A 22,189-nucleotide genomic window follows, 5' to 3' on the forward strand; every position below is an offset into this window, starting at 1 on the left:
AGAGGGCCCAGTATCAATGGTGTGGCAGATACCAGAGTTCTCAAGCCAGACCAAGACTCATTGCAATGAACACTTGCAGGTAAAGATGTATGGACTAAAAGATATACTGTGTCACACTATAGCTTCCATGACATGATTCCCTCCCTCCCTCCCTCCCTCCCTCCCTCCCTCCCTCCCTCCCTCCCTCCCTCCCTTCCCCCCTCCCTCTCTCTCTCTCTCTCTCTCTCTCTCTCTCTCTCTCTCTCTCACCTTTAAATTTTATTTTATTGAGGGCAGAGGATACAAGGGCAGGGGGTGGATACAAAAGGACAGGAAGATAAATGGGATTGGGGTGCATGATGTAAAAGACACAAAGAATAAAAAAGTTAGACATAGAAGGCCAGGCAGACGCCAGGGATCTGCACCACCACCTGGGGCCACTCTCCCATGAGGGCCATGCTGATCCGAGTGTACTGTGTTGCCACCTGGGACCATGGTGACAACTGAGCCCAGGCTGCTGCCAGGGGCTATGTCTGGGTGCCTGGTTCCACTCAGCCAGTGGCTCGTGGTGCCAACAAAGGCCACATGGATACCTGGGTTCTAGGCCACATTCTGTGTCCATGTTGGTGTTCAAGGGCCATGCCCACTGCTGATCTGAGTGTCCTGCACTACCCCACATGGTCATGGTGTTGTCTGGACCCATATTGTGCTGTGGACCATGTCCAGGTCTGTTCCCGGCAGCAGCCAGGATCTGGCTTGAAGTCCACGGCACATGTTACCACAGGGCTTCAGAGGAACCATGCGTGCTGAAATCCTAGTGTTGTGTTGAGCCAGCCCTGCTTCTCACTGGCCCTGGGATAGCCGGTCCTGCCCCTTACTGGACCATTCATCCAGAGACCTGTCTCCACTCCCCATGTGGAGAGTTGGCTCTCGGCACTCAGGAGAGAGAGCCCTACCCCTCACCACAGGCATGAGAGAGCTGGATCTGTACCTCACTTGAGCAGGGCCACCCTAGAAGTTGGACTGACCAACTCGGCTACCACCCAGCCCCACACCATAGGTCTTGGGTTGACCCATCCTACCTATCTATCTAGCCCATCTATGACCTGATTGAATGAGTGAAGGGACCAGTTAAGAGGAGTTCACTGAGGGTGCAGTGATGACGGTGTGCCAGAGGCCTTGAACCAGACCAGACTCATTGCAATGGGTATTTTGTGGGTGGGGCTGATTGGACAAGAGGATACACTGCTTGACACACCACAGCTCCAGATGCCGCTAGGATGATTGAAGAGGTATTGGAGACAGAGGAGTGAGGCGGGCTTTTTGTTGCTGTTTTGTTTTGAATTAATTTGGGGAGGGGATTCTTTTGAGGTGACATGCTGCAGGGATGAGGGGCAATATGGAAGGACTAGGAGATCAGGATTGGGGTGCATGATGTGAAATTCCCAAAGAATCAAAAAAAGCATTGTGTTAAAAAGTTCTCCTGCCGGGCAGCGGAGGCACACGCCTTTAATCCCAGCAATCGGGAGGCAGAAGCAGGTGGATCTCTGTGAGTTCGAAGTCAGCCTGGTCTACAAGAGGTAGTTCCAGGACAGGCTTCAAAGCTACAGAGAAACCCTGTCTCGAAAAACCAGAAAAAACAAAAAGGTTTCTCTACTTTCAAAATGAAGATATTACACAGGCATCAGACATCCATCTAACAGATAATTATTAATAATTTAGTCTTTACTGTAGGCATAGAACTCTCCCCCCATGTGCCTAAATCTGTGGCTGACTTGTCACAGATAAAATGAATACCACCGATATAAACTTGAGCTGATAGTTTGAGGCTCAGCGATAGCTGTAGAGGTGAGAACACAAAGTAGCTGGGCACAATGTGCCATAGTCAGAGAACAATTGAATAAACATTGCTCAGCTCCCTTTCTGAGAATTCTTTCCCATTTTATCCAGTCAGGGACCTAAATAAGGGCATGGAGCCATCCACAATCCTTCACCAGCTGGGTCTTTCCTCTTCAGTTAAATGTTTCTAAAAATATTCACAGGAGAGCCTAAAATTCCTCTATGTGATCACAAATCTAGTCAAATCAGCAGTAAAGAGTATCAGCATGATTGAGGAGGAAAATAAAGAGAAGACTCCTCTGGAGAAGACACCATGTCCATTGTATCCCTGCTCCTCCAGACGAAGCCCTCCATTTACACCACATTAGTCAACGTGTTTTAATAGACCTCTTTGCAAATGTTTTAGATATATATTACATCGTTTATATTAATTATTTTAGTCATACATTTCAAAAATCCAGAAGCTGAAATTTCTAAATATCGTTATTTGTTCCCATAGTAAGAAAAATCATATAAAAAGGACTGGATACAAATACAACACAGAAAGAAATTTTTAGCTGTGTGACTGGTTCTCTTGGGTCCTAATCATATCTCTCTAGGTGTTGGTGGAAGTCATATATTGATAGACTATATAGTCTTAAATATATTTGGAACCAACATTAGCACCCATTCTTCTTTGCTGCATCCAAATCCTAAATTATAAGGTAACATCTCATAAAAATTAGATATTGGATACATGCTGTTCGAATTTAACAGCAATGCTTTTCTCACTACTCTTTTTATTGAGCTATTAGCACAAATTCCATGTGAATTAGCAATAAGCAATGTCAAGAACTCTCTAGCACACATCAGCATGGTCACCAGTATGTTCATGTCAACAGTAAAGTGCTCTTTGAATGGCTGATTTCTAGCTCTGTTTCATTCAAAAGTCATGCAACCAGAAGTGCTGATGTTTTATGGATGACATGTCTAGGGTTTTCTTCCATTAGGATACAGGAGTAGAGCCTTGCACAGTGGCAGGCAATGAGGTTTATCTAAGGCACAATTGTTGCTAGTTAAAACACAGAAGTAGAGAGGATACAACAGATTGTTAGTTACCGATAACTGAGAAGCTGGGGGATGGATGCAGAAAGACTCAGGTGATTACATGTACTGCATGTCTGTTTGAAATTTATCATTAAATGTTCAAGTACACAGAGTGACACCACAAATTTTTACTGCTGCTTATTCTAAATGGTAAAAAATCTATCACCATGCTTGGGCACAAGTTTTTTCTCTAAAGAAATGCCAAATATAGTTTTCAGTACATCGTCTATCTCTTCCTCCTTCAGACTCTTAAATTCTACAAGATCTATATTGTCCTTATAACTGAATCTCCTATAGGTGAGGGTGGAGCCCACCAAACAGTGAACCCCCTCTGGGGTCTGCAAGGAACAAAAGGACTTGCTTGTAAACACAGATGCTGGCGACGTCTGAAGGTAGATATTCATGGACTCGAAGTCCTCAATAGTGCGCGGCTCCAGGGTGAAAGAGTAGATTTTCCGATATTCGTTCTTCTCAAGGAGGTCGGAGTTAAGAAATTCTTGGTTTGGAATATACTGCTCTCTTCTGATTTGGTCCAAGTACCAGGTTCCATTCTCTTCTGTCAAACGGAAGATGGCAGGCACCTGAGGCTGATCCTTCCCGGATGCTAATTCTAGAGGTTCCCACATCTGGTAAGAACGTCCAAATCCAGCATCAACAATGTAGATCCTATCACTGATGGTCACCTGGACCAGAAGGTGAATCATACCAGTGCTGTATTTATTAGCTGGAGCGTTAAAGACGTAGCCTCCCAACATCGTGGTTTCAAAGCCCATTTTAGTCAGAGCCCAGTACAGGAGATGATTGACCTGGAGACACCACCCACCCCTCTTCTTCCTCACAATTTGATCAAAGATGGCTTCTAAGCTCAGCTCCATGGGTTCCCCGCAATGGATGTTCAAGTTCTCAAAGGGAACAGCTCGTATCTGGTGCTGAAGGATTTCAGTTAATGTCTGCAAGTCCAGTTTGTTCCTGGAGTTCTGATAACCAATTCGTTCAAAGTACGCTTCAATGTCCATGGTTCCCTAAGGCAAGGAAAACAATCCAAAACAAATATTACTACTAAAGTGGAATAAGTACAGTCAAAACTCATTTTCAGTTTATAAATACAGACAATGCTTACAACTGTTTATTTTGTCCTATTGAATGAACTGACACACAATCAATGTTCATAACACCTAGACAAGTGTAGAATACTCTCTGTGTGCCAGGATGAATATTTTCTCATTGACTTGAAATACAGGCTAAATGTTGAGGCAGACAATAAACTGCTTAGATGTAGGGCGCTCTGTAGCCTTTCCTGTCTATGCTCAGTACAGGCGCCAGGTAAAAAGAGCCAGACGAGGGAAAGTAACAAAAAGATTCCACTCAGAATCCATTAAAATAGGCTTCTGCACAGTTGCCTATAGAATCAGAACTGTGCACCAAGGTACACAGTTGTCATGGTACCACTTACGTAAGCATTAAACATCTAACACCCAGAAAGAACAAACAGAATTTAGTTAGATGTCCCCAGCACCTGTTTGCCTCCTTGCTCGGATTTGTATGGAGTCTATGGGGGAAGCGAGCAGACTGGGTGGTGGCTAATGCATGACAAGGCAGCTGACTGTTGCTTCCCCAGGCCTGGGGAAGAAGGGTGAGGTGATAATGCACAGAGGATGGGACTGGAGCAAACACTTGGAAACCATTACAGGCATCACAGTGAGGTAACAGAAACAGTGGAATAAGCAACAGCCAGATTTTGTGTTTGGTTTGAAGACTAAGTTTTGAGTTGGAATTCAGATTTAGTAACTGTAGGTTCATTATCATTAAGTCAGCTTTCGCTAGGAGCTCAACACTAGCTATATGTTGTAAACAAATCTTACCTGGGTATATTGTGACTAAATATATTTCAGCTGTATACTGATGAAGCTGTGCACAAGGTAAAATCTTATGAGTTCCTGGAGAGGAGTTGGTAGGGAAGGAGATCTGTGAAAATTGTGATTAGTTTTGCACGCAGGCTAGCAGAGTCCCTGTGGAAGGACAGACACTTGCTTCAGCCTGATCATCAATGTAGATAGGACTTAGATAAGGCTGGAGAACACACTTAGATCCTTTGAGATTTCTTAGAAAATGCTTTTTTATATGTATCAGTTCAAAGTAGGCTGTTGGCTTTAATTCAAACAGTATCAGAATGTTTCTTCTTCCTGGTACAAACTCTAGAAAGGAAAGTTTAAAAATGAACTATAATATGGGCTGGGAGGACGGCTTAGAGAGAGGAGAGCACTTGACTCCAAGCTTGAAAACCTGAATTTGATCCTCATAACTTGGAAGATGGATAGAGAAAACCAGCTCCCACAAATTTTCAGCCCCATACATCATGGTATACAATCCCCAAGTTATTGTAAAATGCTAAACTGGTATTACTTTTCTTTAAAGAAAGAGGTAGTTGTTTGTAGCATAAATGACGTTACAAACATAGAATATAAACTGCATTGAAGTGAACCTCTGAGCTACACAGGGAAGCCTGTAGAAAGTGTGATGTTGATAGATGGGAGTACCATGATAGGTTCTCAGCCTGGGACTTCCAGAAGTACCTGGATGTTCTCCTAAGTACAAGGTTCAGAACCATCATTAGTTGGCATAGGAACATCAAAGAGATGAAGCCTGTTTGATGTCCCTGATTAGTTTGTACAGTGGCCTTCCTTGACGTGACAGCTACAGCAGGAGACTAAGGGCAGGAGAAGACAGTGGCCGTCTTAATGTGGTTGCCATCGGAGAAGGAGAGGGATGTGGTGATATCCTGTCTGTATACTAACAAAGTTGTCTGAAGATCAGAATGTGGAGCTAGACACTAGTTAACCATAGAGGTCTGGAGGTCTGTACAGACAGACAGGAAGTGATATGGCTGGGCATAGAGAGGAATATAAGGCGGAGGAGAAGGGAGCCCTGTCTCTTTTTAGTCTGAGGATTTTGTAGAGGTAAGAGCTCTAGTGGCTGGCTGCTCTGCTTCTCTGATCTTTCAGCTTGAATGTGACGACGTAAACGAATGCAGACAGATTATAAAAATATATACAGCTTTAATAGGGAAATAGACTTACAGGACCACAGGTTCCCGCGGAGAACAGGAAAAGCAGAGAAAAGGGGCTGCTGGGATCACACCCGGCAGATTTATCAGTAAACATTAGCCCGAGGCGAACACGCCCCCAATGGGTGGGACTATATCCCTACACTTGAACCCCCTAATATCTGACTCCAGGTTTTTATTATTAAGACCAATTAGAATTCGTGCTACAGAGGGACAACTTCCTTGTGGAAAACATGTCACCAAGCAATCTCCTGTCACATTTGATTCTCTCGCCTCTTCTGTTATGAAGTCCAAACCCGATTCTGGATAGACACTTCACCAGTCAAACTGGATTCAAGGAAGAAATTAAGAGTTCCACATGCAAAGTTCCACATGCATGATTAAATAAAGTGAAACAGCAAATGGAAATATACCAAGAGGCTGGCACTAGGAGAAGAGATATGACGAGCATGTCAGAAAGAAATGGGAAAAAGGACTAGAAGTTCTTCATAGAGGCGACAGACATACAGTGACTGAACAATGTGGTTTATGCAAAGAAACACTTCAAACTTAGACTTATTAAAGACATAAAGCAAGATATTACATTAATTATGATAAAAAGCACTCTATAGATAGAACATAATAACACACCAAGTATGTAGAAAGATAGCTTGATGGTCAAGGCTAATGGAACAATAAAGTTAAATGCTCATAGATGCAAAGAGCACCAAAGTTTCTGAAATGGAAAGTGTAAAATTAGAATAAAAAAATATATGATGTAAGATGTGTGCATATGAAAATACTGCAGGAATCACATCAGAAAGAGAAGTGAGATAACATTCCAGGAAAAATTGAATTCTATGTACATGACATGTGACTATATCTATTTAAACGTTTGAAATCTAAAATTATGAAGAGCTATTCAAGCATCTGTCAGAGAAATAAATAGTTCCTCATCAGGAAGATATCAGCTTGGCAACAGAATGTTCCACAGAAGCACGCAAAGGTAAAATAATAGAACCATGTCTACAAAATAATGAAGGGGCACGCAAGTCGTGCTTGGTATTCTCTTCGCATCCACTGAATGAGAAAGTCTCCAGGCACTCAGAGACAATCGGAGAAACAACTGTGAGCTATCCTGGTAAAGTGCTTCCTCCTTCCCAGCCAGTGGAGGGGTAAGTGAAAAGGAAAGGCAAGAAATAGAGAGGGCAGCAAGCTGGGATGCTATAATCATCGGCTCCTTTCATACAGGGAAGAGTAGGGAACACATTGTGGTTCTGGATCAAGCCACTTTGTCTGATAGAGAAATAGATGTAAGCCAATCATTAAGCTCAACGAAGAATTGACCAGAACTAGGAAGACCCGATGAACCATTACAAAGTCAACCTGGAATATCTGATTTTGCAATAGCTAATGGGAGTTGACAATTCATATGTTAGACAGCACAGACCTCAACCAGTTCAGTGTTCCCGTGGGCTGTGACCAGTGAAATCTTTTCTAATACTCTCCCTGTCAAGAACAAAGGCCGTGTTTGAGGAGTCAAGGTAGAAAGCTCTCAGAGATGGCTTGGAAGCTTCTGATGGCAAAGTCTCTGGCTTTGTTTATTGTTTATTCTATGAACCACAAACACTGGAGTCATCCAGTCAAAGGTGACACACAGGCTCTGTAATGGATGGTTAGCAATCATGATAAACAAGCAAAGAACAAAGACTGTTTGATGAGCTAAGGTAGAAAGACCTAGCGATTGGCTGGCAGCTTCTGATAGGCTAGTCTCTGGCCTTCTTTACTGTTTATCCCATGAACCACAAACACTGGAGCCACCCAGTCTAAAGGTCATACCGAGGCTCTGTAGTGGATGGTTAGCTCTTTTCTGTTGCCGTTATTAAACAACAAGCAAACAACCTATGGAAGAAAGCTCTATTTTGGATGGCAGTTTTAGATGCACCAGTCTGTGCAGAACTGGCTTCATTACCATGGGTTTGTATTGAGACTGAAGTATATGGTAAGGCAAACATGCTCACCTCATGATCGTCGAAAAGCAGAGGCAAAGAGGAAGGAAAGGGTGACAAGATAGACCCTTATGGCAATACCTCCAGTGATGCACTTGCTCCAGTGAGGTCCTGCTTCCTAAGAGCCCACTCAGCTGTGAGCTTGGTCCATTGACGAGGTGAGCATCCTCACAATTAAATCACTGCCAAATAGCACCAGCAGTTGGAATTCAGCCTTCAATATCTGAGCTATTTATGGGGACAGTTGGTATCCAAACCTTAAAGAATGAATCCCTAACCTAGATAATGTATTGACATACAAGGCAAAAAAGTATGCAACAGGGAAGGGCAAAGCCCAAGCAGAGTTGGATTGCACTTCTTACCTAAAATGAGAAAAATACATGTAAGAAAATATGGCTGGTGAGATGGCTCCATAGGAAAAGGCAGTTGCTGAAAGACAGATAGATGGGTAAAAATAATGATAATATTTGAACACAGCATGAATCACACGAAGCCCTTACACATACTTCTGTCTACCATGTGCACTAAAGAATAAAGACCATGGCATGTTTGTGCCCCCAAAGAGGGCACAGGAGCTTGGAGAAGATTTAAAATCAAGGTGAGGTTGTGAGGAAGGATTGTCAGTAATTCACTTAGATCTGTAGATTCTTTTTACCACTTCCTGCACATCTGTGGCATGGCTTGTATGCTTATATTTACATAAAGCCCTGAACCCTGTACCTTATTAGGGGACTCCTGAATGGCTTCTGGGGGTTCCTTTGCTTTTTTTTTTTTTTTTTTTTTTTTGCTAAAGAGTATAAATGGCAAACCCAAATAAATGTCCTCCCAGCTGTGGGCCAAGGACACATTGGCACGGGGACTCTGCACAGCTTCCTTGCTCTTGTGTGAACAAACTAAGAGTTATAAACATAGGCAGAGCTGCCTGTCCCCAGCAGTTTCCTCATACATGTAACTTTGCCCTATCTTCAAGTTTGTTCCATGGAACAAGGTAAGGGACTTCTATACAGTCTGCATGCCACAGGACTGCAGATCACAGGGATATTTATTTAGTCAAATGATCCATATGCGATAGTTATACCAGCTGCTGTCATTTGTCCCTAAATGACACAGCACAGCACACCACTCACAAGTTGTCCTTTTTAGACACCCTGCCCTCCACCCCCTGCCAGAGAACAGGTTGGTGTACAGAACTCTTGTTGCTTTAGCTCTGCATCTTTCTAGTAAAGGAGTGATTTTCAACTGTTTTAGTAAGAGAACTCCTTATTCTTCCCACGATGGACTTGTGAGCAAGAGGCCAACAAAGAAAAGCTAGAGATTAATCCAGAAGGACATGTGAGTGGCATACTGTCGTGCTGGAAGCAGGAGATACCATTGAGGGGCGCTATATTCACTACATGGATTACCAGCAATACTCAGTGAAGAGCTATGATGAAAACTAATGAATTGCTTGCAATTTTGAATGTGTAGGCCACCCCCTCCAAACCCTTTTTCTCTTTCATTTCTGCTATGAAGTCCACAACATACAACATACAACTCTATTGACAACCAAAAGCAAAAAAAAAAAAAAAAAAAAAAAAAATCTTTGATTAAATGGATGGAAGAGACTACACTTGTTGACCTGGACATATGCAAAGAGCACCAGCTACCTGCCCCCAGGTTATAGAAAACCTACCTGGCACCCGTGGCTTCCAGTACAGGCCACCAGCAGCTAGGCAAAGGTAGGAGAGCCTCCAGGAAAACAAAACCAAAGAGAAAGAGAAACTAGGGCCACAGGTGAACATGGCATAACCACATAGTTAGTCTGTGGTAGGCAACTTTAAAAAAAAGTTGGCATATTTTTTTCCTTTTTTCTCTCTGTTTGAAAAACAGGGTGGAATCAGTTGCCTGAGGCAGTCAAAGGAGGGGCTAGAGAGAGGGAAGAGCCCTTATCAGAAAAGAGCCAAGCACTGTTGTTGACATTTTGCCCACAGTATAGAACAGAGTTCACAGCTAGAGGCCAATGGGCTGCCAGCTCCTGGACGTTTGCAGTCTCTGGCGCCTTGCTGCTGTGTAATCTTACAGTCTTGTTCAGAGGTAACAACTCAGTCTGGGTTCACAGGAAGTAGTTAATTTCTGACGTTATTGACAGCTCCTAAAAGACCCTCCAGACGAGCCCTTCTTCAAGCATGACAAAAATTCCTCCGTAAACCCCCTAGACGTGCAGTGGTCAGCATCGTTAAAATTATCCACGGGGATTCAATTAAAGAGCTCCTAAGCGGTCGACACACCTCTTTATCTCTCACAAACCCTTTGAGTAGCACTACTCGTGTGCTCGTGACTAATAAGGAAATAGTACCAAACGGCTCTTGAAGTCTCTCTAATAGAACCTGCTGTGGCTGTCACCCACTTGAACAAAACGTTGTTAGAATCACCTGTGTGCGACAAAGTATTTATAGCACGGGTTCCAAGTCTGTGCCACCCAAACTTCCTCAACAACCTCAGGATTGGAAACTCACGGCTGAGTTATGCTGTTTTCTCCTGGTCTATCTCTTAGAAGAAGAGGGAACCCCGATCTCCAAGTTTATCTGGGAGAACCCACTTACCCAGCTACTAGGACCGCGGCCAGGAACACCTGGAAGCCGGCTGAGAGGTCTGCAGAGGAAGTGCTTTCATTGGCTGTCCAAGTTGATCCGTCCCCCTAAGCCTGGCGAAAGCCAGGCCAAGGATCTCTGGGAAATGTAGTTGTAGGGCCTCACGTCCCCCTGGCAAACTCTCAAGTTTGAAAAGGGCTGAGCTATCTTGTGAAGGGTCTTGGTATTTCACAGAGTTCACGCTCTGTCGGCGCCTGTGGGAGGTCAAAGCTTGAGAAGGGCGCAGGCAAAGCAGCCAGGACATAGAGGAGGAAGCCATGGCCCCGTCTCATTCACGCTCCCAGTAAAGGAATCCCCTTCTATTGATGTTTCCCTTTTTCTTTCTTTTACCTCTCACCTTCAGGTCCTTCTGCTTCTCTCGCAAAGGCACTGTGGATTGTATATGACGTGTGTCCGTACCTGTGCTGTACACAGGGCGCGTGCCGTATGGTTGTACTTCAGCGGTCTTTGATTTATAATGATAGTGGCAGATAATGCTTGCTGCTTCTTAGCTGTTTCCCCTGTCCGTTGTATTTTAAAGACCCTCCAGAATCAATCCTCTGTGTTATCCCTTTGGCTCATACTATTCATATATTCTGGGTAAACAGAATGGATTCTTAAATTTAAGTCTCTGGGGGAGGGGCTTGAGGAGGAGGGGTGAGTTACAGAACCCGTATCCCCACTTTCCATCTGCTCAGTCGGGTCACTCTGAGGCATGCAATGCCTCTCAGTGTGCTTCTGAGGGATTTTGCTTCCTTTGTTGATGACAACCATTTGTTAGCAAACAGCTTGTTTATTTTTATTCCTGTACTAGCAGTTCCCAACTATTATATTGCTACAAGCAACCAACCAAAACAAAAACAGAAAAATTGCTATGCTGTGGCCGCTGCCTAGTCCTAGCACTTGGAAAGAGAAGGTAGAACAATCAAAAACTCAAGGCCATCCTGAGTTACATGGCAAGTTCAAGGCCAGCTTGGGCTATGTAAGACCAGTCCCCAAAGACAAAACAAAACAAAATAAAACAAAACAAAACAAATCCATCCTTGTGGCAATGTAACCTGTACATTTGGAAATATCCTGGCCCATGCTTTTCTGTTAACCTTAATATGATCATGACCAGTTGAAGACTGAAGGATAATGGACTCTCCTGTGTTAGCCAGAGCCCTGACATTGGAATCTGAATGGAGAGGGGTATTCAAGAACACCCTCGACTGGATTACTGGGGAGTAATGGGTTTATTGGAAGAGTTATTAGCATCATGGGTGTATAGACCAAGGGGCAGCAGTATGGCTCCAAGGAGACTTCAGGCCTCAGCTCCAGAGTCAGGCAGCATAGCCGGGTCTCTGAAGAGAACAAGAATCTATGTGGTAGAGGATGGAGGAAGTTCTCAGCAAGAGCCTGCAGCCAGGATCTCTGATTCCCAAGCAGGATGTATAACATCTACAGTGCCAAAGCCAATGCTTCTCTTGATGTTAACTGGCGCTGGGACCGCCTGTTAGCTAAGGGCTCACATAAAGGAGCCTGTCAATCAGTACCCGTCGCTATGGAGTGAAGGTTGCTGCAAGCACGGTGGCCTGAATAGAGGCTGGATTCCAACACGACACTCTTAGAGAAACCAGCCAGAAAGCATAGTACAGAGAAGTTAAAGGTTCAGATTTGGGGGCACAAGCCAGACGTGTACGCCTCTGGCGTCTGTTCTCATCAAGAACGCCATAGGCAGCTCACAATACGAACAGAATTTTAACAGGAGTGAAGAAAAGCAAGAGGGAAAGACTTAGAAATAATTGCCAAATCCCAGAGCAAAATAATTTTGTGTGGTAATGCTGTAAAGCAAATTCTCGGCTTCCAGTATAGTGGGCCTGTAGACTAATCCTTGCCCTACATTTGTCTTCTTTTTGTCGGGGACAGAATATATATGCCTCAAACTTAGTTTTATTTTTTGAATCAGATCCACAGTTCTACCCAGGAATGTGCTCAGGGACTGAACTCTGAGGTCCACTAAGAGCCATGTTTGCTTGCTTCTCTTGAGCTAAAGTGGAGAAGGGAGTAGAGATATTAGACAAGGATGAAAGGAATACATGCCTTACAGATGGCATATCCCTTATCATATCCCAGTATTTCCAAGAAACCTTTGACTCAGATGATATTAGCCAACACTACTTTAATAGAGTTAGCAATCAATATACTTCATAAACAATGTGTTCCCAGTAACATATATTTTATAAATCACCTAATTCCAAATATCAGTGTTCCCATAGCTTTAAAAAAAGTATCAAATACAAACAGACGTATGTCACAAAATTAACCTTGGAAGAAATTCCACGCCATACCATTATCTTGGCAGTTACTCATAGAGCCCCATGCACTGGCTTGAGGAAGTTGCCTGGAACTGAATTGATGACTCATTCTTGCTTGCTTTATTCTGATCCTAAGTTGTGAAGGTGGCTTCTTGGATACCTTGGTCATCAGATTTTTTCTCACTGAACTTAACAGTTGTGTTTATTCATACTGAACTACTAGTATAAGTTTTATGTGAGTTCAACAATAACATAATATTTGAAGGTTTTCTCTTGCAAGTGAATATGGCCCCCAAGATAACCACATCTTCATTAAGAATTTTTTGTATGATTAATCTTGAAAAGGATTGTGATTATATTCATTAAAATTTTATTTAATTATAACTGATTATATTTTTCATGGTTAAAATAACAGGACTGCTAGGATTTCTTTTCATAAAATGTAAGGAAAAAAAAGATACAAATCATTAGTTGATCAATATCAAGTTCAGTGATGATCCTATAAGGACTGTTTTGGATACATCTGCATATGTTTCAAATGTTAAAGAACATGAAATAGTAATGAAAACCAATTTTACTCCTCACCCTAAATAGTAAAAGACAGGTTACCATTTTTGGGTACAAGCTTTCTCTCCAAAGAAACACCAAATGCAGCTTTCAGTACGTCTTCTAGTTCTTCCTCACTTACATTCTTAAACTCCACCAGATCTACATTGTCCTTATAGCTGAATTTTCTACTTGCAAAGGTAGAGCCTATTAAACAACAAACACCTTCTGGGGTCTGCAAAGAACAAAATGAAGTGTGTACAAATGCGGATGTTGATGACGTCTGGAGGTAGGTATTTACATATTCAAAGTCCTCTATAGTGCGCGGTTTCAGGGTGAAAGAGTAGATTTTCCGATATTCGCTCTTCTCAAGGAGGTCGGAGTTAACAAATTCTTGGTTGGGAACACACTGCTCTCTTCTGATTTGGTCCAAGTACCAGGTTCCATTCTCTTCTGTCAAACGGAAGATGGAAGGCACCTGAGGCTGATCCTTCCCTGATACTAATTCCAGAGGCTCCCACATCTGGCAGGAGCCTCCAAAGGCCGCATCAACAATGTAGTTTCTGTCACCGATGGTCACCTGGACTAGGAGGTGAATCATTTCTCTGCTGTATTTATTGACTGGAACTATGTAAACGTACCCTCCCAACATTGTGGTTTCAAAGCCCATTTCGGTCAGAGCCCAGTACAGGAGATGGTTAACCTGGAGACACCACCCGCCCCGCTTCTTCCTCACTATGTGGGCAAATGTGGTCTCTAAGTCCAAATTCATGGCTTCTCCACAATGCATGTTAAGATTCTCAAAAGGAACTGTTCGCATCTGGTGCTGAAGAACTTCAGTTAGTGTGTCCAAGTCCAGTTTATTCGCTGAGTTCTTATAACCAATCCTTTCAAAATATGCTGCAATGTCCATGGTCCCCTAAGGCAAACAACATGAAACCAAACAAACATTACAGCAGTTCCTTGTGGATGTCCTGGGGTCAGCTAACCATAGCTAGAATGTACTATTAATATGCATGTATGAACAATGCCTGTACATGTCTCATCAATAATCATATTGTTTCTACTGCATTACTGGCCTTTATCAGCAGGTCATTAAATACTCCCAGTGACCCTTGAAGGAGAGCTTTGCTATTTATTCTGTTTTCAAGATTTTGAAGTTAGAAAGTCAGATTAAATGAGCAGTCAAAAGTCTAACAGTTTAGATGTGGTCTCCTTGGTGGTATGGTAGACATTGCCACTGGCATCCTGTAAAATAAACTTCTAAACAGTTATTCACTGTGGTGGTTTGAAAGAAAATTACCCCCACATGGAGTGGCAATATCAAGAAGTGTGGCCTTGTTGGTGGAAGTATGTCACGGTGGGGGGCAGGCTTTGAGATCTGTTTCTCAAGCTTCCTTCTGTGTGACAGTCAGTTGACTTCCTGCTGCCTTCTGGTCAAGATGTAGCCAGCAAAACATCTGCCTGCATGCTGCCATGCTCCCTATCATGGTGACAATGGACTGAACCTCTGGAACTGTAAGATACCATCTCAATGAAATGTTTTCTTTGTAAGAGTTGCTATGGTCATGGTGTCTCTTCACAGCAATAAAAATCCTAATTAGGACATTCATGAACATGGAGAATTGTGTACCAGCAAAACACAGTGGCCATGCTGAGTGATCCACTCCACCACTCCATTTAACTGAATGTTTTACACAAAGCTACCTACTCAAAGATTTGCACTGATGGACCGACTCACTCCTTCATTCAACAAGTGGTTTACTGAATACCCTCGAGCTGCCCACTATTGATCTAGTGTTTCCTTGCCGTCTAAAACTTTGCATTTTAGTGGGCATTAAAATAATATACATAAAGTGAACTGAGTAAATTTTTTTTGGTTTTGGTTTTTTTGAGACAGGGTTTCTCTGTAGCTTTGGAGTCTGTCCTGGAACTAGCTCTTGTAGACCAGCCTGGCCTCGAACTCACAGAGATCTGTCTGCCTCTGTATCCTGAATGCTGGGATTAAAGGCATGCACCACCACCACCCAGCTGAGTAAATTTACTTTTATAAAACAATGTGGTAACTATCCACAGAATAACTAAAATAAGAAAGAGGTACAGGGGAAGCTTTGCTCTGAAATAATGGGGACAAAGCAAGCCTCAGTCACACGTGAAGGATGCCACACAGAGAGACTGTGGGTATATGCGCAGAGGGTGGTTCCTAGCAGAAGGAATAGAGAGTCTTCAGTGAATGTTCTAGAAAGCCAGGTTGACTGTGGAAGATGTGTGAGAAGAGTGGACTGAGATGAGCTCTTGCTCTTATCAATGACTTTACGGCTAGTGGGGACCCGGTGAGCTCTGCTGAAAATGAGATCAGAGTATAAGTCACAGAAGGCTTAGAGGAGTGTTACACTGTGACAATATTTGATGCGCTCAAAATCGGTTTTCTAAACCACGATCAATGATCAAATGCAGTCGATAGTGCTAATTCAAAACAATGACACTCAGGTACCAGTGTCTGACTCACGAGATGCGCATCAAATGCATCCGTGAGATGTTAGTGAGAGACTTATGTTCTGTAGCAGGGCAAAATCTACCGAAATGATGAGACAAAAGCAACAGCAACAAAGACTGTGGATGGGAAATGAAGAAGTGGGTGCTAATGCTATTAGTTGACAGGTGACGTGGACTCCCCACTAACCCACTTCCATCAGTCTGTTCAGAAAGGGTTGGTAACCTGCCATCCAAAGAGCCTTACTTTGATGAGACTCTGAATAGGAATGAAGAACAGAGGTCCTGAGTGAAATTATTTGCAATGTAGTACCCTCGGGAAGGACACGGTACACAGGGCCTGGCCCTCGATCAGTGGTGATCACCGAAGCCTTTATCTGTCGTGTGGTCACAGCATTTCTCTTTGTCATGCAGCTACCCTTCCCACACTCTCAGGTTCACACCTTCTCTCCCTAGTTTTACCATAATCCTTCTTTGGCATTTGGACAACCTCTAAAATCTATTATTCAGGCCTAGAAAGGACAAGTGGTGTTTGTCAGAACATCCTAAACTCTCCCTGGCTCCCATCCCAGAATCTGCACTAAGTATGCTAGGAAGAGAGAGGAAGATTGAACCAAATGGGAAAGCATAGTTAGCCAGCATGCTTTCTCCTAGGAAATTATATTTCTTTATAAGTGAGATCTTTATATTTAAGGCTTTCATCATCCCTATCCCTGTCTACCCCTTCTTTCCCACTCCCCTCTTTCCCCATACGTTTTCTATGACATTAACAAAAGTCTCCTGTAAGATAAAATGCCAAACTGTATTGATTGAAGCTCCATCAGAATGAAATTTGCTAGGGACCTTGATACTAGTGACATCTTGTAACCAATCCATACTTTGGGTAGCCTGTGCCTAAACAGATTTTAATTACCTATTATTGAAGCTGAGATTTAGAAGGAAATGCTGAAAACACTTATAAACTAGTTGCCAAGAAACTCCTAAGGGAAACACGGCTGAATCCACACGATGACTTGCAGCATCTCTGTGAAGCAGCCGACTCCTTCCTTTCCACTTCATCATTAACATGAGAAGACTAAACGCGGGTGGAAGGAACACAGTAAGGGAAACCTGCGGAGAGTTATCAGGCTCTTCATACCTGTCCTGGTAAGCTTAATGTGGGCTGATGGTCAGGTTTAGCTCAGGCGTCGTGGGATGTTTCTTCTTCTTGTGAAAACTGTAGAAATGATTAAAAAGAGCTTCAAATATATATAATGGTTTTTCTTTTTAAAACACCATCTTTTTACCTCTATGTGTCTGTGTGTGCCTTCTTGAGTTTATGTGCACCACATGCCCACAGGCAGATATAGAGACAAAAAGAGGGCATCAAATCCCCTGGTTGTGAGCCACCTGATGTGGGTGCTGGGAACTGAACCCAGGGTCTCTGTAAGAATACTGTTATTAATTGCTGAGTCATTTCTCTAGCCCCAACAGAGTTCTCATTAAAAACAAAATGGTAGTTTAATATAGATCACAAGTTCTGAAAAAAAAAATCCCTAAATATTTTGAACAGAGGGAGTGGGCAAAATAGTGAAAAGGACATATGATATACACAAGGACATTCATCCAAAGGATTATTATGGGAGCTGGTAGCACCATGATAGGCTCTAAGTTGTGAGGTCGAGAAGTCATGAGTCATCTACCAGCCAACGAGATACCCAGTTGCCATGGGACAGCAAGGATACACCAACACCAGTAAGCAGCCATAGCGTCTGACCTTCCTGCAGGAGATGATTATATTTGGAAATACTGGAGCAGGAAAACAAAGCAATCTATTCATAGAGGTGGAGAATATAAAAGTAACCACTTACACAGAGAATCTTCACAAAAAAAGTCTCTTGTCCACTTCATTGTTTTTCCCATCCTCTGGCAAGACTGAAGAGTCCAAGCCTAGCAACTGTCAGACTTCACAACAGTCGCAGCAGACTTGAGAAGTATACATAGAGCAGAGAGACAGGTACATGACCGTAATGACAAACAGAGGAAAAGACACCTTGCTATTGGGGAGGAAGACAAGACAGACACGCAAAGAAAGTTCCAGACCTAGAAAGACAAGCATTGGAACCATTTAGAAGAAGAAACAGAACAATAGAAAGAACTTCTTTATAGGTATTTGACCGTACAGAATCTTAATAACCAAAAGTTAAACATAACCCAACAAAATACCGTGTTTGGGGCTAAGAGACGGTGTAGTCTGTAAGGTGCCGGCCACATAAACATAAGCACGGACCCGAGTGCAAATCCAGAGCACTGAGGATGGATCTGTAACCCCAGTTATGGGGTGGGATGGGGTAGAGCCTGGGGATAGATGGATTCCTGGTGTTCATTGGCCAGTCACCCTAACCAATCAGCGAACTCCAGGTCTAGTGAGAGACCCTATCTCTAAAACAGAGGTCGACGGTGGCTGAAGAAGACACCTGAGGTCAATCTCTGGTCTCTGCATGCACAATGAACGCATGCCAAACGAACCCATATTTAAACAAGAGGGTGAGGTAACTTTCTTTAGCAGTTTGGACTCACCCATGGCCCTATTGCTTCGAATCTGTGGTGGCAAAAGGCAACATGGCAAGATCGTGCGGTGTACAAAGTTGCTTAATCTGTTCACTCTGGGAAGCAAAGAGAGAGACAGGAAAGGAGCAACCTCTGATAATCCTCATCAAGAGAGCACCCTCCATGGCTTGAAAGGTCTGTGACCTTCAAATCAGAGCAGGAGCTGCCATAAAACCTATAGCAATGCACCTATAGTCCTTATTCACACCAGTGTTCTTCCCTCAGCTCCTCTTAAAATGCAAAATTTATCTTCTCCATACCCAAGACCTCTAAAGCTTAACTGTCCAGTATCACACAGAAGTCCAAGTCAGAATTCTCCCCCGAGACTCCAAGCTTCTTAGCTGGGAGCCACTGTGAAATCTTAAACGAGTTATATGTTGATAAACAATGACCTGGAGTTAGTGTTCTCTGGAAATCAGAGGACAACCTGAGAGAACTGGTTCTTTCCTTTTACCATGGAGTTTCTGGGTATGGAACTCAGATCATTAGGCCTGATGGCGCACCCCACGCCACCCACTCAGCGGTCTTGCTAGCCCACACTCTTACATTTTTATTTGAAAGAGCAGAATCACCTCAAGACACTCAGGTCTGCCACTGGTGCCCATTAGACCCATGGAGAGACTGAGCTTTCATTGTTAGTAGTTTAAAAAAATCATGAGGTAATCTAAGAAGGTTCCAGAGAAACACAAAGACAGAAAGACTTCCCGAGACATCCTTTCTTATCGAAAGATTTTCTGCCCTAGAAAATATTAGAGGCAATTTTTCATCCTTACAACTTTGAGATTAAAGATAGTGGTCTAGCTCTTTCCAGGGATGTCCCTAAGGTATCTTTTATATTGTCCCAGTGGATTTTTATAAGAACCCCAGAACTGTACCTCTTATTCATACAACTTCATATATGCGCCTGTCATGGCCAAATTACAAGTTTTCCATACCTTGCAGTTCTGTTTCTCACTGAGATCAGGCCCACTGTCTGGCTGCAATCACCCGTGACATCTATGTCACTTCCTGAAGTCTGTGTTGCCTTGCAATCTCCTCCATCTAGTGAGTAATCCAGTCAGCTCCAAACTCACCCTAACACACAGCCTCGGGGGATCATCTGACATGGTGTGACCTGGATGGGTAGTCTAATCCCCAGTAGATCCTTCCTTCCTATCTGAAGCCCTGGGAGCACATCACTGCCCGCATTTCCATTTGTATTTGGCTCTTCTAAGACTACAATGGTCACATGTTAAGATCTGCGTGGCAATCTCTTGGCATTGTCTAGAAGGCATCTCCAAACTCCCTGAAACTCATGAGGCAAATCCCAAGGCCTCTGAAACACACTGATACAGTAGCAGCAGCGAATCCTCAACCCTCAAATTCATTTGCTCTTAGTTTCATCTCCTCAACACACTATCTGAGGTAAGCAATTAAAACTAAAGGATGTTTTAATTTATATCCTAGTTTTGAGCCGACGGTCCCTTATGCCCACTGTGTTTGGGCCCGACATGAGACAACACTTCATCAAAAGCAGCGTTTGGTGGAACAAACATTAGGGAAGGAAGTCAGAGAAAGAGGAAGGTGGAGGTTTCAGGATCTTGCTCAAGGGTGTGCCCCACACTTGTAAACTGACTGTTAAGTTGCCCTCAAGGCTCCACCATCTCCCAGGGGCACAGCAGGCTTCAGACCACAGATTTAGCACATGCATCTTTAAGACCATAGCATCTCATGTCTAAGAGATACTTTATAGTCACACTGAAGGCTGATAAAAGACAACTCCGTACCAGAGCAGAAGAGAATCAGAAAAGAGAAAACCACGGAGGAGGAGAAAGGGAAAGTGGGGCAGAAAGAGGATGTGAGGAGAAACACAAGCATGTTGAAAATGGAAAAGAAAATGGAAGAAGCTGTGCCCTGATAAACAAGAAGGACACAACTCTGGAAAAGTGTGATGCTGCAATACGTTGTCATTGCATTCGTGAAATGCAGAAGGAAAGAGACCCACCTGAGCAGGCAGCAAAGAGAGAAAGCACTTCATAAGAAGGGAGTTCTCCGTCCGGCACCAGAATGTTCCACAGGCATGTTTGGAGGGGAAGAAATGCAAACTCCATCTCCAAGGTAGTGAGGGAAGCTACTGTCCTCACACACTGCACGGTGAGGACTTCGTGAAGGGGTGGGGACAGGTGTGCAAAGATCTCAAACCTTACAGAAGTGAGAAGAGTAGTAACTATAAACAATCCCAATGAAGTCCTTCCTCTCCATCTCAGGGAGCACAGCAAAGGCCTGCTGCGAAGGGATGCTCACTGTGCCTGCTGGCGAGCCTCGTTGTCTTTTAGGGAACAGAGAAGTAAAATATTGGGGCAGGAGAGATGGCTAAATGGTAAAGTCCACTGACTGCTACTCCAGAGGATCCAGGTTCAGTTCCCAGCACCCACTTAGCCATGCATAATCACCCCCAATTCCAGTCCTAGGGTATCTGATACCCTCTTCTGGCCGTAGCAGGTACCAGTCATGTACATGGTGCACAAATATGCATGCGGAAAAAACACCCATCTGCAGAAAATAAAATAAAAATGATGGGCTAGCAGTAGAGCACAGCTGGTTGAGTGCTTGCCTAGAAAGCACAAAGCCCTTGGCTGCATCCCCAGCATGGCAGAAACGAGGTGTAGTCTATGCCTGTGATGCCACCACTCATGAAGTAGACGTAAGAGGATGAGAAATTCAAGTTCAGAGCCATGGAGTACAAAGCCAGTCTGGTACCTGTGAAACCCACATCAAAACAAACAAACAAAATCAAAAATGATACCTGAAGACTACAAAAGACCAGAACTAGAAAAATCTGGTCCAGTACTGTCACACTGGAACTATCGAAAGATCAATGTAATTAAATTCAAATTAAATAGCTCATTTGAGCAGATAGCAACCGAGAAAACAAGCCAGAGACACTGGATCCCATGCAGTTCTAGAAAAGACAAAAAATGCAAAGGAAATACACTCGATTAACTAAAGAAGATGGTTTAGAGACTCCAAGGCTTCCGACTGGAAGCATGCACTCCGGTGGCTTCTCCAAAGTCGCAGGACAGAACTTACCTGATTAAACAGCTGCAACCCAGGCTGAAGAGTGATTACCTATAATGAAACAGGGAGGGTTGGAGCTGTTAAGAAGCTGGCGAGTTCACTCCTTGCCCAGAGCAATCACAAAATACTTAGAAAGCATACAGCCCAACTCACACGAAGCCACTCAGAACTGACGGCCTCCCTGCCTCCAGGATGGGCACCAACATTAAACAATCAAGCAGTGGAACCCAAGCTCTGAAGGCACCAGAGATCGGGCAGAATTCAGGGTGGAGTCCTTCTTTGGACTGATGGGGGTGGAGTGGGGAGGAACTTGGAGAAAGAAAACAGCAGCTCAGAAGAGGCCCAGGAGGCTTGTTCTGGTAGTCACCTGACCCATGAGGCAGAAGCAGTTCAGAGCAGAGGACATGGGCCCCTTCTTCTTGGGGCTCTGTACTGTGGAAGGCTCCTTGCCGCTATAGAATTCTGGACTGTGCTCAGGGCTGGCTTCATAGTCTGACCGAAAACGAAGTTGATAGTTTGTCCTTGATGGCTCCTGGAGGCCCTTTCCCCTGTTCTTTCCAGCATGCTAGAACTCCGCTGGACAACACAGATGCACAACCTAACGAGGCTGGATATTTGGGGCCAGTGGGAGAGTCTTCCTCA

General features: G+C 43.6%; 2 protein-coding genes across 5 annotated transcripts; both read right to left on the reverse strand.

Annotated features, from left to right (window-relative positions):
* Positions 1–1,976: 1,976 nt before the first annotated feature.
* Positions 1,977–10,622, reverse strand: LOC130862834 (arylamine N-acetyltransferase 2). The gene is made up of 2 exons (XM_057752654.1): positions 10,539–10,622; positions 1,977–3,926 (listed from the first exon to the last, which is right to left on the reverse strand). The coding sequence occupies exon 2, from the start codon at positions 3,918–3,920 to the stop codon at positions 3,048–3,050; it is 873 nt and encodes a 290-aa protein (XP_057608637.1). The 5' UTR covers positions 3,921–3,926; positions 10,539–10,622; the 3' UTR covers positions 1,977–3,047.
* A 2,153-nt stretch (positions 10,623–12,775) lies between these two features.
* Positions 12,776–21,755, reverse strand: LOC130863165 (arylamine N-acetyltransferase 1). 4 transcript variants are annotated; one of them, XM_057753063.1, is made up of 5 exons: positions 21,701–21,755; positions 21,560–21,598; positions 17,752–17,983; positions 17,040–17,117; positions 12,776–14,327 (listed from the first exon to the last, which is right to left on the reverse strand). In XM_057753063.1, exon 5 carries the CDS (start codon positions 14,319–14,321, stop codon positions 13,449–13,451), a length of 873 nt encoding a protein of 290 aa, XP_057609046.1. In that variant the 5' UTR covers positions 14,322–14,327; positions 17,040–17,117; positions 17,752–17,983; positions 21,560–21,598; positions 21,701–21,755; the 3' UTR covers positions 12,776–13,448. The 4 variants fall into 4 exon arrangements, with proteins under 4 accessions (XP_057609046.1, XP_057609048.1, XP_057609047.1 ...); XM_057753065.1 differs by lacking the exon at positions 17,752–17,983; XM_057753064.1 differs by lacking the exons at positions 21,560–21,598; positions 21,701–21,755 and adding an exon at positions 20,475–20,529.
* Positions 21,756–22,189: the final 434 nt, after the last annotated feature.

This window comes from Chionomys nivalis, chromosome 20 (genome assembly GCF_950005125.1).
Source record: "Chionomys nivalis chromosome 20, mChiNiv1.1, whole genome shotgun sequence".
Lineage (NCBI taxonomy): Eukaryota > Metazoa > Chordata > Mammalia > Rodentia > Cricetidae > Chionomys > Chionomys nivalis.